Source organism: Lepus europaeus, chromosome 12 (genome assembly GCF_033115175.1).
Source record: "Lepus europaeus isolate LE1 chromosome 12, mLepTim1.pri, whole genome shotgun sequence".
NCBI lineage: Eukaryota > Metazoa > Chordata > Mammalia > Lagomorpha > Leporidae > Lepus > Lepus europaeus.
Genome location: NC_084838.1, coordinates 76,108,463 through 76,125,333, shown reverse-complemented (window position 1 = coordinate 76,125,333; position 16,871 = coordinate 76,108,463). Strand labels below are relative to the sequence as shown.

The window sequence follows — 16,871 nt, the reverse complement described above, 5'->3', positions numbered from 1 at the left end:
GGAGGGGAGGAGCATTACCAGTGAAAGCGGACCACATCCAGTGACAATCTGCAAGACAGCGTCACCATGGCAGCTTCCGGAGCCCTTTCAGTGACGACAGCTATGACTGAGAGCAGGTGAATCAGGCCGAGAGGAAAGGAGGGGCAGGGGCAGGACGGGCTTGTGTGGGGCTTGTCCATCCCCTCTTTCATAAAGCAGAGGGGACCACAAGACTGCAGGCAGAGCCACAGAACTGTCCACCTGCGGATCTCATAGAACATGCGAAATCAACAGTCGAGCTTTCTGGCATGAAAACATACCCTGGGATTACAAGTTAATGGTGCAGAACTTTCTAGACGGATTGCTATAAAATGTAAGCTTCAGTACTGTGTAGGTTTATGGTGACATAAAAAATAAAAATCTTCAGCTCGAAAACATACCCCAAAATGACAAGTTAATGGTGCAGAACTTTCCAGAAAGATTGCCATAAAATTTAAGTTTAAATACTGTGAAGGTTTATGGGAGAGGAGGTGATGAAACAACAGAATCTGGAAAAACAACTGCAGCTACATGAGAAAAATCTTATTTTGCGACTTCCTATAACTCAGAATGAGTCACAGCCGCTTAGGGCTGACAGGGGTCTCAAAGATGATGTACTTCATGTTATAGATGTAGAAAAATCAGGCCCGGCCGGTGCTGCGGCTCACTAGGCTAATCCTCTGCCTGCGGCGCCGGCACCCCTGGTTCTAGTCCCGGTTGGGGCACCACTTCTGTCCCAGTTGCTCCTCTTCCAGTCCAGCTCTCTGTTGTGGCCCAGGCATGGGAGACCAGGATAAGCACCTGGCTCCTGATCGGCACCAACGGAAGGAAGACCTTTCTCTCTCTCTCTCTCTCTCTCTCTCTCACTGTCTAACTCTGCCTGTCAAAAAATAAAATAAAATAAAAAGAAAATAAAAAGAAAACTCAGGCCCAAAGACAGTAATTAATTCACGACTAATGATTAATGAGAAGTTCAGACTTCACAGACTTTCTAATTCATGTTCCATTTGATTTTCCAACAGGTAAAGAGCCCAAACTGAAAACCAGAAACACTAGTGCACTCATTTGGGGCAGCAGCATAAGCTGCCACTTGGAACACCTACATCCCATCTCAGAGTGCTGAGTCTGGGTCCTGTCTAGCATCCTGCCGCTGTGCACCCTGGCAGGCAGCAGGGATGGCTCAAGGGCTTGGGTCCCTACCTCCCACATGGAGTTCTGAGCTCCTGGCTTTGGTCTGGCCCAACCCTGGCTGTGCTGGGCATTTGTAGAGTGAACCAGTGAATGAAAGGTCTCTTGTCTTTCTTTGCCTTTGAAATAAAATGAAAATAAGCAAATACAAATGTTTAAAAATACTAGAAAAACTGTATGGGGGACATAAGGTCAAACGAGTGTTTTTCTGAAAGTACTAAGTTGTTATTCGCCTTTCCATTCTCACCCCCTCCCACCAGGGAATTAAAAGAGGAGGTCATTTCACATCGTCAAAGACCTATACAGAAACACGTGGGAGACTCATGTTGCTTCCATTAAGCCAGAGAAGGAGGATTTACAAAAGCATAAAACACCACCACTCTTCTCATTAAATCTACTTTGGTTTTGTGAAATACAGTTACATTCACATGATGTTATTTAAGTTAACATATATGTATAATTATTTTAGATGAACTAATGAATACGTTACAACTTTCTTAGTTTTAATTTAAAAAATATGGAACACTGATGGATATAACCTGCATACACAAAAACTCTTTGGGATCTCGAACAATTTTTAAGAGCATACAGAGGTCCTGAGGTCAAAAAGTTAGAGACCAGCTGTCCTTGAATATTAAAAAATGACCGGAGGGGTGGGTGCTTGGCCTGTTGGTTACAATGCCAGCTAGGACTCCCATGTCCCATATCACAAGACCTGGCTTTGAAACCTGCCCCTGGCTTCCTGCTCATGTGGGCCAGGGCACAGGTGACGGCACATGTGAGTGGGTTCCTGTCATCCACTAGGGACACCAGGGCTGAGTTCCTGATCCTGGCTTTGGTCCCAGTGAGGAGCCACTGCAGGTATGTGGGGAGTGAACCAGTGGAGGGGAGCTTGCTCTCTGCCTCCCAAATACATGAGAATAAATAAAATGAGATGAAGGAACCAGAAAGGAAACAACACAGTGAGACTTCTACAAAGCGTACTTTCAGTACAAACGTCCCACTCCTTCCTAGTCCCTCTCTCAGCGTCACAAGGAGAGGATGGAGGGGAGGTTTGTATCCGTGGTCAATGGCAACAGTGAGACAGAGCCTCAGAGTTCAAGTTTAGGAAGCAGAGGCGGATGCGCTGTCATTTACCAGTTCCATGAATGTGTAATTCAGCCTCAGTTTCTCCGTCTAAATGAAGACAAGGACAACCCCTGCCTAGATGAACGAGGTAATGCAAAAGTACCTGGGACCAGGGATGTGCTCAGTTTGGCCGAGAGTTTTATTATTAAACACCCGTACCCTTCCAACAATACCAAATCGTTGTCCTTATCAGAGTCTGCTGGAACTTTCATTCCCTATTTTTTATACTTTACTTGATTTAATGTATTTTTTAAAGATTTTATTTATTTGCTTGAGAGGCAGAGAGAGAGAGAGAGAGAGGCCTTTATCTGCTGGCTGCAACAGCAGGATCCGAGGCCAGGAACCAGGAATTCCTTCTAGGTCTCCCATGCAGGTGCAGGGTCCCAAGCACTTGGGCCATCCTCCACTGCCTTCCCGGGCCACAGCTGGATTGGAAGAGAAGCAGCCAAGACACAAACCGGCACCCATATGGGAAGCTGGCAACCCAGGCGAAGCTTAGCCCACCATGCCACAGCACTGGCCCCCTTGATTTAATATTTTAAAAACATACTGACACATAGTAATTGTTCCTATTTAGGGGTGCAGTGTGACATTTTCATCTGCGTATACAAGGTGTAATACCGGATCAGGGTGACCTCAGATACTTATCATTTCTTTGTGTTGGAACACACAGACTCTTCTCTACCAACGATTCTGAAATACATGATTAACTGTTGCCAACCACAACAGTTTCATGCTGAAATTTAAAAGACGTTGTCTATGAGCCCTGTTTGTCTCTGAGTCCTGTTTTCCCCCGTACCTTCTCGCCACATCGCCTGCTGTCTTAAGTGCCCTGGGTCTGACCTGTACAATGCAGGGCAGCACATTTCCTAAAGTGGACAGCACGGCTCAGCTGTTACCACTGTTGGTTCTGGGCGGGTCCCCACGCGCATGAATCCCAGGTCTTCCTGAATGTATAAATGCTGCACCACCTGGCCAGACTGCATAACCTCTGTGTGCCTCAGTTTCCCTGTCTGTGAAATGGAGCTGCTTCACAGGGATACCCTGAGAATTACATCTAATGCGGATAAGATATTTGGGGCAGTTCCAGGTGTGTAGGAAACACTTAGACATGTTTCAAAGCGTACTGGGATTTGCTGCAAAATCAGACCTGGTGATGTCCATTTTTCTCCAAGCTTGGCAGGGGATGTCCATTGCCTCGGTACCCTCTCCACATCTTGTCTGCTCTCTCCTCCCTCCCCTCACTCAGGGCCACAGCAAAGCCACAGCAGCCACCACCACCACCGCCACCATCATCTCTGTTACCTCTACATTTCCATGGCTCTTTGATTCCTAATTGGCCCCCACGTGCTAGCAATGCAACCAGCAAAGAAGGCTGGGCTTTCCCTGTGCCTCCCTCTTCCCATTTAAAAATGATTTAAATACAGAAGGAGAGAGGTAGGGAGGGAACGGGAGCGAGCTCTTCCATTCACTGGTTCATTCCCCAAATGGTTGTAATAGCCAGGGCTGAAGCCAGGAACCGGGAACTCCATCCGGGTCTCCCACATGGGTGTCAAGGATTGAGGCACATAAGCCATCACCCATTGTTTCCCAGGTCATTAGCAGGGAGCTGGGTGAGAAGTAGAGCAGCTGGGACTGGAACTGGTGCTCTGATGGTGGATGCGGGTGTTCTCAGTTGCATTTTTTAAATTTATTTGAGGAGTTACATGCAGAGAGAGGGAGAGAGAGAGAGGTCTTCTACCCACTGATTCACTCCCTAAATGGCCCCAACAGCTGGAGCTGGGCTGATCCAAAGCCAGGAGCTTCTTCCAGGTCTCCCACGTGGATGCAGGGGCCCAAGGACTTGGTCAATCTCCCACTGCTTTCCTGAGCCACAGCAGAGAGCTGGATTGGAAGAGGAGCAGCCGGGACTCGAACTGGTGCCCATATTGGATGTCGGCACTGAGGTGGAGGCTTAGTTCACCACATCACAGTGCCGGCCCTGCCCATTGCATCTTAATCTTGGACTGTAATGCTAATCAGGAATAGGTTATCTCAGGGTGGTATTGTGGCGTAGTGGGTAAAGCTGCCACTGCCTATGAAACAGACACGACATATGGATGCCTGTTCCTGTCCTGGCTGCTCCACTTCTGATCTCACTCCCTGCTAATGTGCCTGGGAAAGCAACAGAAGACAGCACAAATGCTTGGGCCCCTGCTACCCATGGGGGAAACCTGGAATAAGCTCCTGGCTTCTGGCTCTGGCCTGGCCCATGCCTGGCTGTTGCAGCCATCTGAGGGGTGAAGCAGCAGATGGAAGACCTCTCTCTATCTCTCCCTTTCTCTGTAACTCTCAAATAAATAAATAAATCTTTAAAAAAGAAAAAGAAATATGTTATTTCAAAAACTAAAACAGAAGGGAAGGAAGAAAGGGAAAGAGAGAAGCTATAATTATATTCTTAGGATTATATCTATGAATTACAGTGAATCTGTTGTCTTTGTATTAACAGTACATTAACATGAAAAAATAAAGCATTAAGAAAGTTCTTCCACGCTGGTTGGAGGTAGGGGGCGCTGTTTTATACAGGGAAGCCAAGGAAGGCCTATCTGAGACAATGCTTGGGCTGAGGCACTGAAGGAAGTGAGGGAAAGACTACATGACAGGGACAGGCGATGCAAAGGCCCTGAGGCAGAAACGTGCTTGGATTGTATGAGTAAGAGCAGGAGGCAGTGTGGCTGGGGGAGGCAGGGAAGGTCAGCCGTGCAGGGCAGTGGGGACTCTGGCCTGGTTCCACGACAGCTGGGCAGACGCTTGAGGGCTGGGGGCTGAAGGGCAGCATTTAAAATGACCGGTGTCCTGCAGAGCACAGCTGAAGGGCCAGGGGAGAAGCAGAAAGTGCAGCCTCAGGCGATGCACGGGGTGAGACTCGGGCCAGGTGCTGTCGAGGCCTGAGGGGCATGTCTGTGTGTGCTTGTGTCTGCGTGTGTGTGCACGTGTGTGCACCCGCGGAGACAGACTGTTGGCTCAGGGCGAGCAAACAGCAAGCAGACAGGAAACACCAATCTGCACTTTCCCCGATTCCTGTGGCTCTGCCCACGTGTGCAGGGACACAGGTACATGTGCGAGATGCACTGTGAACGGAAACACCCTTACCCAGCCTAGCCCAGCAGGCTGCCTTCCCAGGCGTCACGTCACGGTTCCTGCGGGGTGCTCACCCATCTCATCGCTCGCATCCCAGAAGTCACCGCGTGAGGTGGGCAGGGAGGCAGTCATAGAGGCTCCGGCCCAAAGCACACAGCTGGCTGCTGGCAGCCCAGGGGGCAGTCAGCGAAGATTCTTTGGTGCTAAATTCCAGTTCTTTCCACTGCTGGCCTCTTAACCTTATCAAGGTTCAAACACTAGGGGGCACAGTGGAGTCCACGGAAGATACAACTTCATTGGGAAAAACAGCAAGGAGTGCATGTCGCCTGGACGCTGGGGCACCCGTTCCCTTGTTCTCTCCGTGACTGAGCACTAACCCAGGCACTCTGCTGTGCAGTGGTTCACGTGCACTGTGGCAAACGGCTTGGACAAGGCTGCTCGGTCTGCCCAGGCGATGGGCTGCAACTGTTTCTTTTAGAATCCTAGTGTGTGTGGCTTCCCAGAGGTTTTTCTGCGTGAGCCACGGCCTACATCCATTTGTAAACCAGAAAGGGAGGAGGAGAAATGAAAACAAAACCAACTCACTAAATAGACGTCCAGCACCGAGGCGTTGTCGTCCTGTGTTTCCAGGGCGGCTGGCTCGGCCGTCAGGTAGATGGTCCCCTCTTCCAAGGTGAAGGTGGAACTGGAAGGCAGCCCTTTGCTGGAACAACAGAGGGGAACCGTGAACCCAGAGTTTGGGCTAAGAGCTGGAGCGGGCAGCTTTTTTTGGGATGCAGAACTGTGCTGAGAGTTGGTCCTGGCTGGAGATGGGGTCTCTGGGTTTAAACAATGTGGCTTTGTTAGTGGCACATTTTCCCTCTTTAGTGTAGGAGACATTGGTGGCATTTTTGCTAGGGGATCTGTGGCCCCCACGCCTTGCGAGTGGCTGTCCCTTAGCTGCCTGTGAATGGTTGGTCCTCGCTATTTCAGTTCTCCTCTCAAACCCTGTCCATGGGGGCTGTAGCCCAAGCCCCCCAGTGGACGCCTGAAGCTGCAGATGGCACTGAATCCTATGTTCAGCATGTTTTTCAGACACACACATCCCTATGATAAACTTTCACCATCTCATTTAAAGGAAGTACGAGGGCTTCTCTTCAAAAGGCCAGTCCCCATTCTTGTAGGTTAGGATGTTAAGTACAACCAGGTTTACCTGAACATAAGCACTGCCATGTGGCAACAGTCACTATGGAAACTGAGACACTAACGGGTGGGGAGCTTATACAGGGTAGAAACTGGACAAAGAGATGCTGTGAGATTTTAGCACATGACTTAAAACAGCACACAATTTAGAACTTACAAACTGTTTACTTCTAGAATTTTCCATTCAGTGTTTTTGGACCCCTGGATATTATGGAAAACTGAAACCACAGAAAGCAATGTTGCAGATGAAAGGGGACTGCTGTATTCATGTGCTGCTGTTTTACAGAAGATACCGCATGCACCATTAGCAGTGACCACTTTTTTTTAAAAGGTTCATTTCTTTTTATTTATTTGAAAGGCAGAATGACAGAGAGAGAGCAAAAGAGAGAGAGACCTTCCATCCACTGGTTCACTCCCCAAATGCCTGCAACAGCCAGGGTTGGGCCAGGCTAAAGCCAGGAGCATGGAACTCCATCTGGGCCTCCCACATGGGTAGCAGGGCCTCAAGTACTTGAGCCATCACCTGCTGCCTCCTAGGGTGTACAATGGCAGGAAGCTGGATCAGCAGGAGAGGTGAAACTTGAGCCCAGGCACTCTGATATAGGATGCTGGTGTAACAAGTGGTAGCTTAACCCACTGAACCACAATGCCCACTCTGATGCTTTTTTTTAAAAAGAAAAAAAAAACTATTTTCTTCTTTTCTCTTTTGTGCTGAATGGTTATATTACATCTGTGGTTCTCAAACTTCACGTGCATGAGAATCCTGAAGGCCCCTGTGTGGGGCCTCCCTTCACTTTCTGATCCAACAGGTTTGGCATCGAGCCTGGGGCTGATACTCAAGCTGCTGGTGCAAGGACCACCCTTGCAGTAAGCACGGATTACACAGATGCACGGCCCTATATTATGTGTTTCGTGAGGCTGGCCCACGTGTACCCTCAGTAACAACAGTAGCAGCTGACGCCACGGCAACACGCATACGGAGAGTCAGTTGAATATAGGACACTTTGCTTTGCTCTGGTCTGACAGCCAGGGCTAACTTGAAGTACGTGGTCCATTTTGACAGTGTTGAAATGAGTAATGAACTGAGAGGCCTGGGGAATGCACATTTTTTTTCCTATAGAAATAAAAGTCAGTTATGATTGTGGCCCATGGAAATCTGTCACAGGAAGGTCTTACGGGAAGAAGAAAAAAGTCGGAGGCAAGAGGGTGATGCTGGTGTTGGGAGGGCAGGCAGAGGGGCTGGCCACCAGCAACAGGCAAGGAGCCACAGCGGGTCTATGGGCTGGTGGGCTTCGTCTCCCCCTTCCTAGTGACCGTGTCCAAAACCCCTCGCGGCATGGATCAGAGCTTTTCTGATATTTGCGAGTGTGGACATGAAGGGGTTAAAGGCACCGCACCTTGCATCTGACACATTGTCTCCCATGTTCTGGGTACAGTTAGAAAAAAAAAAAAAAAAGGCCCCTTGCTTTTCAACCTAAGACAGGCTACACAGTCTGGGGACCAGAGCCTGTCCCGATGGACGTGGCGCAGCAGGGCACCTTGGCTTCTTTCCTTTTTGTTGCTGACTTTGTAACGGAAGCCCTCAGATTTCTTGGGTTAAGCAAACCACAAGAGTTCAAGAGTCGCATGTGGAGAGGCATGGGGTGCAATAAAGACGTCTCAGGTAATTTGGTGGATAAGAAACAAGGACGTGGTCACGACCTTCACCTGGTTTCTGCCTTGGCATGGCGAAGCAGCCACTCGCCCTCTCCCTCCTCCTGCAGGTAGAGCGTGATTCTGCTGTTACTCTTGTGAGAAACGCACATCCTTTATCTACCGACACACCACAGGCAGAAACGAGCTGTGGGAAGTATACAGCTGTGACACGACTTTTGGCTTTTACTCCTATTTTTTGGCTTACAAAATTAAAAAGAAGCCCTTTAATGGCTTCTGGGTTATTTTGTAGATGTACAATTTAATTAATGAGGCTCCAAATCTAAGTTTTCCCCTTCCAGTCTGAGTTTTTGCCTATGATTATGTATTTCTCTCCTAGGACATCTGTCCAACCATCTGTCCATATGGGAGATCAAGAACATTCTGGAAGTGCTTTTTCCTTTAACATTTTGTTTATTAAACATTTTTTTATTTTGAAATAATTGGAAGCTCACAGAAAAGGAGCAGGAATACTAGTAAGAATTCCAGGATACCCTGCAGTCAGATCCATTAGTTACTATCATGTGAACACTTTTGCTTTATCATTTTTTTTTACAAATATTCAAGTATTTTTTTCTGAACTGTTTAAACAGATTGAGTTGCACCCAAGATGCCTCCTTACCTCTAATCTCATCAGTGTGAATTTTCTAAGAACAAAAAAATCTTTTTTTTTTTCTTTTGTTTAAAGACATTTATTTATTTGAGAGGCAGAGTTACAGGGAGCTAGATCGGAAGTGGAGTAGCTGGGACTCAAACCGGTGTCCATACAGGACACGGCAGTGCAGGGGGTGGCTTCCCCTGCTACGCCACAGTGCTGGCCCTGCTCTGCTGCAATTTTAGTGCCTTGCAACTACAGAATGAAACCAAGGTGATGGAGGCCAACCTGCGAGGAACTTTCAACATAATCACCTAACAGTGGCAGGAGTGCTGGTTAGGCCAGCACTTGGGGACCTGCATCCCATGTTAGTGTGGTTCTAGTCCAGGCTGCTTCACTTCCAATCCAGCTTCCTGCTCATGGGCCTGGGAGTAAACGTGGAGTTTCTGGCTCCTGGCTTTGGCCTGGCCTCAGTCCTGGCTATTGCGGGCAGTTGGAGAGTGAACAAATGGATGGAAGATCTCTCTTTCTCTGCCATTCTGCCCTTCACATATATAAACAAACACATAAATAAAAGATGAAAATAAAAATAGATATCAATATTTAACAAAAATAATAAGGCTACATAAGTTTCCAACAGTTTCATATTTAAACAAAAATTATCTATACGAAGGAACTTGGTAAAATATACAGTGCTATGTAAATAACCAGGCATTTATATGGTCAAGTACCAGTAAATGTATGCTGAATAGCACGGCTTATTGTTGTCCTGGCCAAGAGTGACAGCTCCATCACCAGTTAATGTTTATCTTTGCTCTCCTCATTCAAATGAGCAGCATCTGCTGAGTGAGAGCAGAGTACAGAACTGGCGTGTTATGTCTCAAAATCTTAGACACTACCTACTGCTGAAAAAGGATGAGAACCCACTATCAGGAGACGGAGCCCCGAGCTGATAAAGCGGCAACAGGCCAGGAGCAGGTGCCTTTGGAGGACATGGATTTGGCCTCACATCCCGGCTCTTCCTCTCAGTGGTGTGTGACGTCGGCCAAGGGTCCCAGCCCTCTGAGCTCAGCTTCCACAGATACAATGAAAATAATAACACCAACCCAGGGGGTTGCTGGCGTGATCCGTGATAATGAACGCACCATGCAAATGTCTCCTGAGCATCCATGCACCCATGTTGTACCTGAGGTGCTAGCAGGTAGCAGAGATCAACACAGACGTCTCTGCCTCATGGAACTTCCATCATATTAAGGCAGGCAGACGGTGAGGTTACAGTACATATGAGTATTATGTGGGCCTCAACTGCTAAGGGGGAGAGAAAGGAGATGGAAGTGAGCAAGAGGCAGAAGCAAACTCCAAGCAGCAAACCCTCCTTGCTCTGCTGTCGGTTTCAAGGGTCACAGACATGAGTCAGACACACAGAGGACAGATGTCAATCACTCTGATGGGTGCCACTGAAGCCCCTTCCGCTGGGCTGGCATGGACGCCTCCCCCCACCTCCAATCTTCTTTGAAGGTCACCGTTCCCTGCCAGCTCCCAGTCCCTCTAACCTCTTCCCAAGGTCAGAGGTGGGCACTCAAAAGGGTTGCAGAACTGGTTTTTGACCACTCCCCTTGCAAGTTCTATATCTCAAACACACTTTTGCTTTGGGCCTCAGCCAGAACTCATGCTAAAAATATTTCATTTTAACACTGGTATGTTATTTTTAGCAGAGAGAGAAAAGTAAAGGTCAGACACATTACTGAAGATAAAGGCGTCCCTTTCCCCATCACAGAGGACATGAAGCACTATCCGGGCTCAGGAACCTGCTCACTGCTCTGCACACAAGAGCTCTCCACAGAGTGCATGAAAAACGGATGCACGGATTCCAAAAGTTTTTTGCAGCCAAATGAACTTATCTTTTCATTCCATTTTCCACAAACTTTCTGAAATACCTGCAAATGTGTGTTGGTTGCTACTTAAGAATATTAATGAAATGTAATTATTAAAAGAGTAAGGCGGTGATATAAGAGAAAATCATCCATCCCAAATAAATGCATCCATCATCCACAGCAAATTCCTCCTCTCTTGAAGATGCCACAGACAGCACAGGTAAGACAGATTCTAGAAAGAATGATCACTTAGGGACTGGTGTTGTGGCACAGTGGGTAAAACCGTCACCTGTGACACCAGTATCTCATGAGGGTGCAGGTTTGTGTCCCGGCTGCTCCACTACCAATCCAGCTCCCTGCTGATGCACCTGGGGAACCAGCAGAGGATGGCCCAAGTGTTTGTGCCCCTGCACCCATGTGGGAGAGCCGGGTGGAGTTTTGACCTTACCCAGCTCTTGCTGTTGCGCCCACAGGAGTGAACAAACACATGGAACATCTCTCTTTTCTGTTTCTCCCTCCCTCTCTCTGTAACTCTTTCAAAAAATATAACTAAATCTTTTTAAAAAAAAAATAATAAGAATGATGACTTAAATGATCACTTAAATGCCACTGACCAACTGAACAATCACTTCTCCCCAGTCCTGACACTGGGCAACATTCCTGCTATCACCCTGTTCGCTTACTGTCCTACAAGCCTATTTGAGTGAATTTCTAATTCTCTGGCTCAGAGTTTCCCAGGGTCTGTTTCAGGGGTCACTTCCAAGCAAAGGTCTCTCTCCAGTGGGGCTCGCCCTCAATCTCCGGGGTGCAGTCACAGTGCCCGCACTCCTTAGACGCAGAGCTGGGGACGATCCGTTTCTAGAATTAATGTTCCAGGACTGGGTTTAAGAGTCTGGCTGCCTGCCTGGGTTCTGCACCATCAAGTTTTGCCACAATTCCCTCAATTCAGACTGTCTCACGGCTAATGATGCCTAATTAGCAACAAGCCACACAGGAAACCTTGGGAAAGCACAGGCGCTGCCCATCATCTTTCCCTGCTCTGGGCTCCGGTCCCCAAAGTCGCACACTTCCCATAGGAAAGAGCAGCCCAGGAGGAGCACTCCCACGTCCCAGCTCTCCCCCTGGGAGCCGGCATTCATGGCGCTGGGATACCATGCAGCCCTCTCTGTCATTTACAAAAATGCTTCTTTCTGTTACCAACAGCTGCAAACAGTCCTCAGGAATTTCACAGCCTGGAACACGCTGATTTCCGTCTGCAGACCCACGCGTGTTTTATAGTTAACTGGCACAGGGCATGTGAGCAGGCAACATTCGGGGCCTTCCACAGTTTCTATCTTTTAAGTTATCCTACACTGCCCCAAAATTCTTTATCAAAATAACAACATCTAAATGCATCACGATACACATGACTTACGTGAAAAGCAGGAATCCTCTGCCCCTCACTCCCACCCCCAGTCTAGCCATCCACAGTTCCTCTTAGAATATCTCTGTGCAGCTCTTCTGGTGATTTCCTTCCTAACTTTTCACGAATCAGAGAACTAAAGATAGTCCCCACCTGAGGCAGCACCTATAGACTCACTAGGAAGGACATTCAGCCGCTTCTCCATTCGCTGTTTGCATTTATTTTATAACTGCGAATGACACGGTTAACAGCCCCTTTTAACTCCACCAACCACACACACTGTACCTCTAACTTCTCACATAGTTCCTCTCTGTGCTTGCTTCCTCCTCAGCTTTTGTATTAGACGCATTAAAAAGACAACCCTTTCTATCTCTACTTTGTCATAGCTGCCAATATAGTCTAGTTTGCAGCTAGCCCCAGATTTTTCTTGCTTGGTCCACAGATGGGCTTTTAAATGAGAAAGCGGGTACATACAGTTTATATGGTCATGACTATGTAAATACTACTTATTGCCTGGCCAGCAGCAAGCCAGCACTGAATCTCTCTCCCTGGGTTTAAAGTCAAATGGCCAGGTCATGCCAAGAAAAATGTTTTTAATTTTCTTCTACTTCTGCTTACATTTATGCCACATAGTAGGCTACTCCTTTTTAGAAGCCGACTGATGGGCATGGGGGTTGGAGGATGGGGACCCAGACAGGGCCTGACTGCGGACAGCTTCCCTAACAATTAGCCCTGACCTGAGGCGAGTCATGGTGGCACTGGGATCCTGCACCAGCTACCAGCCCGATGCACAGGGTCACCAGGAGGCAGGTGTTGGACAATCCAAGCGACAGCAAGGCTCACAAAGTGCAAAGCTGTTCTGCACACATGCGCAGGAGTAGGACACTGACTCTGACCCTCTGGAACTCTCTATGTTCCTGTTGATGGGGTCTGCTGGCACAGACAGATGTACCCTAAGAATTCCTTTCCTGATATTCTAAGTTTAGCTATGGGAACGTTAACATAACAAACTGCAGAGCAAACTCACAAACACAGCCCGTGCTCCCCTAAGGGAGCACATACTTGCTCAGTCCTAGAGTCACACAGTGCTTACGGGCAAGAACGCTGGCATCTCTGCAGTGACAGTGCAACCAACACCTGTGGCCTGCCCAGGAACGTGGGCAGGTGCTGCCCAGGAACCTCACTGGGGTGAGGGCACGCAGGTGCTGCAGGCTGGAACTTTCCAAGCACTGGCCTGGGAATTCCTGATAACAGCCTGGACAGGCACACATCAGCAGGCACACATCTCACGCCCTGCCCCGATGAGCATCCCCCTAACATCGAGCTCCTTGGCTAAGGAGGCAAGGCTACAAGACTCTCCAACCCAAAGAAGTGGTCACCACCTCCAGACCGAGTGGCCCAGCTCCCTCACCTTTGCTCCCAGCAGGAAGCTTCCACAGAAGCCTCCCTTCTCCATCACCAGCACTCCTGCTGCTCTTCCCCAACACCCACTTTCACTGTTTTCAGACAAGGAAACTGCCTATTTCTTTTTTTTTAAGATGATATCTAAAAAATTAATTAATTTTCATTTGATTTGAAAGGCAGAGAAATCGATGGAGAGAAACCTTCCATCTGCTGGCTCACTCTCCAAATGCTTCCAACAGCCAGGGCTAAGGCTAGGCTAGGTGGAAGGCAGGAGCTGGGAATTCAATCTAGGGGTCCCCCTTGGGTGGCAAGGACCCAAGCACTCGAGCCACCATCTGCTACCCACAGGGTGTGCATCAGCAAGTAGCTGGATCGGAAGCCGAGCAGCGGGGGACTCAGGCCAGGACAGGGGATACTGGACGTGAGTGGCTCAAGTGGCAACTGAACTGCTGGGTCACAAGCCCACCCTGGGACCACGGGTTTCTAATGAAGGCTGCAGAGCAACAGGCTCTCTCTTTGGTATTAACTGATGGCAGCCACATGGGTCTAGTGCTTCGGCTTCATCTTCTCCTCACCCCGTGTAAGTGAATACCAGCGGCCGTGAAGCCTGCCACAGACACAGCACAAAGAGCAACACTTAGATCGGACAGGCAACATGAACTACATTGAGTATCTCGAGGTTTGCTGGTTCTGGGGATGAGAAGCCACAGGTGCTCAGAGAGCTGGCAGCCCCAGCAGCAAGCACGGTCCCTCTTCCCCCTGGGGGCAGGTGTGTATGTGAGTGGGGTAGGAAAAACTTTCCCTAAAGGAGCCCTCAGTCCAGTGAGGAACATTCTGCACCATGCATCTCTATGGGATTTATTTTTCTTCCCCACGCTGCACTTCAACAGACACACTTTTAAGGCAGGCATCACCACTGTCTGTTATGTGTATACAACACATGTTATTTCATTTCATCCTTGAAGATAACCCTGGAAGCTGTGTCTCATGACGTCTTTAGTACATCTTGCTAAGGCTAACTTGTCTAACCACAGGCAACTCCTAGACTCGAGCTCAGGTCTGATGTTGGAGATCACCATGTCCTACACACATATTGGCTCAAGCCATACTCCTGGTGCATATTTCTATACTTCCATGATAGTCCCAGCAATGTTGTTTCAACTACAACATGGAAGAAGAGATAGGCAGATCCATTTCCAAAGGACAGATCTATTGCTATGAGTAAGTCTTGATTATTCAACTTAATCCAAAGGAGCAGGAGCATATGTTAAAGAACAAAACAAACCACTGCTACTCCCATCTCAAGCCACACACACAAGTTAATTTGAGATAAATGGTAGATAAATTTTGAAAGTTAAAGCTTGAAACTTTTCCAGAAGATAAACAAAGGAAATTGACCATGACCTTGAGGTCAGAACTAGAAAGGGGTGGGAGAGAACTTCTGGTGGGAAGGCAGAATGTCCTACATCCTAATCTGGGTGAGGTTTACTGCTATATATACTTGTCAACATTTGAAGAACCATACATTTAAGATTTCTGCATTGCACTATATACAAATTATAATTTCAATAGCAGACTGTCAGCATAAAAAAACTATATTTTCTTTTCCACTTACAAAAGAACTCAATGTATATTCAAATGTGTACTGAGTGCCTACTTCATTCCAGGTACTACACTAAAAGCCAAAGAAAAGTAGGTAAATCTTCCAGGTCAAGGCCACTGAGGGGTTTCAAAAAACAAAATAAAAGAAAAAAACCAACAAGCCACCAATAATGGATGGATGTGAGATGCACACATGCACACACGTGTGCACACACACACAGGAATGCTATTCAGTCTTAAAACAGGAGGAGATTCTGTCATTCTGCATAACACAAACGAATCTGGAGGACATTAAGCTACATGAAATACATAAAATAAAACAAAAATAAAGCAAACACAGGAGTACAAATACTATATGAGCTAATTTACAAGTGAAATCTAAAAAAGCTGAACTCAGGAAAGCTGGGAGTAGAAGTGTGTTATACCGGGGCTGGCGCTGTGGTGCAGAAGCTAAAGCCACTGCCTGCAGTGCCGGCATCCCATATAAGTGCAGGTTCTAGTCCCGGCTGCTTCTCTTCCAGTCTAGCTCTCTGCTATGGCCTGGAAAAGCAGTAGAAGATGACTCAAGTGCTTGGGCCCCTGCACCTGCGTGGGAGACCTGGAAGAGGCTTCTGGCTCCTGGCTTCAGATCAGCCCAGCTCCAGCTGTTGTGGCTTTTTGGGGAGTGAACCAGCAGACAGAAGACCTCTCTCTCTTTCTCTGTAACTCTACCCCTCAAATAAATAAATAAATAAATACATCTTATAAAGCAAAGGAAGCCACCAAAACAACCACAAATCAGTGTACAAATGCTGATGATCAAAATAATTTCTACTGCGCTCCACAACAGTGGATGGCTTCCACTCTCCAGAAAATGCAGTGGTTGGCTCATATTTGCCAGAGCCCACCATGGGAATTGGCCCACAGCCTAGAGTTTGCGTCCGTGGAGTTGAGAGAGATTCTGCTCAAGCAGGTTGCAGAGGTCAGGACTGGGGGGACTAAAAAGCTGTGGTCTGGGCAGTCCACAAAGCACCCCTAGATAAATGGCACACACTGAAATCAGAGCTGTTGGTTATACTCTGTAGGCAGAGAAAAGCACCAGAAAGCAACGGGAACTAGAACCTCTTAAATCACAGGGCATCCCTGGCCTCTGTAGTTCAGAGGGATAAGGAGAAGAGGCAGGGGAGCTGAGTGCCAGCGCCAACTTGGCACCCAGTAGCCGTGTGGGCTGTATGGGAAGGTCTTCAAAGTGCACGTGGAAAAGGAATGCTATGAAAAAGCTACATATGCACTTCAAAATTCTTTTGCATCAAAATTAACCTTTATTTTCACTTTTCCATGAATTTTTAAAGCACCCTTGTTTTGGAGCAAGATGTCTAACCTTCACGGGTCATGCTTAGCTAGATTCTTAGCCTTGGTTTTCCATCCTTCCACCAAAATTTGAGATGACGGTGGCATATGAGAAACGCAACATGCTGCGTTGGAAATGTCTTCTGCTGTGGAAGCTAATGGAACCAACCCAAGTTTAACATAAAGTGAACAGGAAACAACTCCTGACCCAAGCACTATTATCTCTCTACGCTATGCCTCGCTGACAAGTTTGCAACCAGATACTCTGGTTCCAGATACTCTGCAATCTCTTTACACTTGCTGCTGTCAGCATTGAAAAGAAACAAAAACAATCCAG

At 47.7% G+C, this 16,871-nt stretch overlaps 1 protein-coding gene across 2 annotated transcripts in view; it reads right to left on the bottom strand.

The window, feature by feature from the left end:
- PIP5K1B (phosphatidylinositol-4-phosphate 5-kinase type 1 beta) overlaps positions 1-16,871 on the bottom strand; it is a 324,487-nt gene that overhangs the window by 8,440 nt on the left and 299,176 nt on the right. For both annotated transcript variants that reach the window (XM_062207066.1, XM_062207065.1), the window contains one exon: positions 6,040-6,157. In XM_062207066.1, the coding sequence (XP_062063050.1) occupies positions 6,040-6,157 (118 nt within the window). The remainder of the gene's footprint in view (positions 1-6,039; positions 6,158-16,871) is intronic.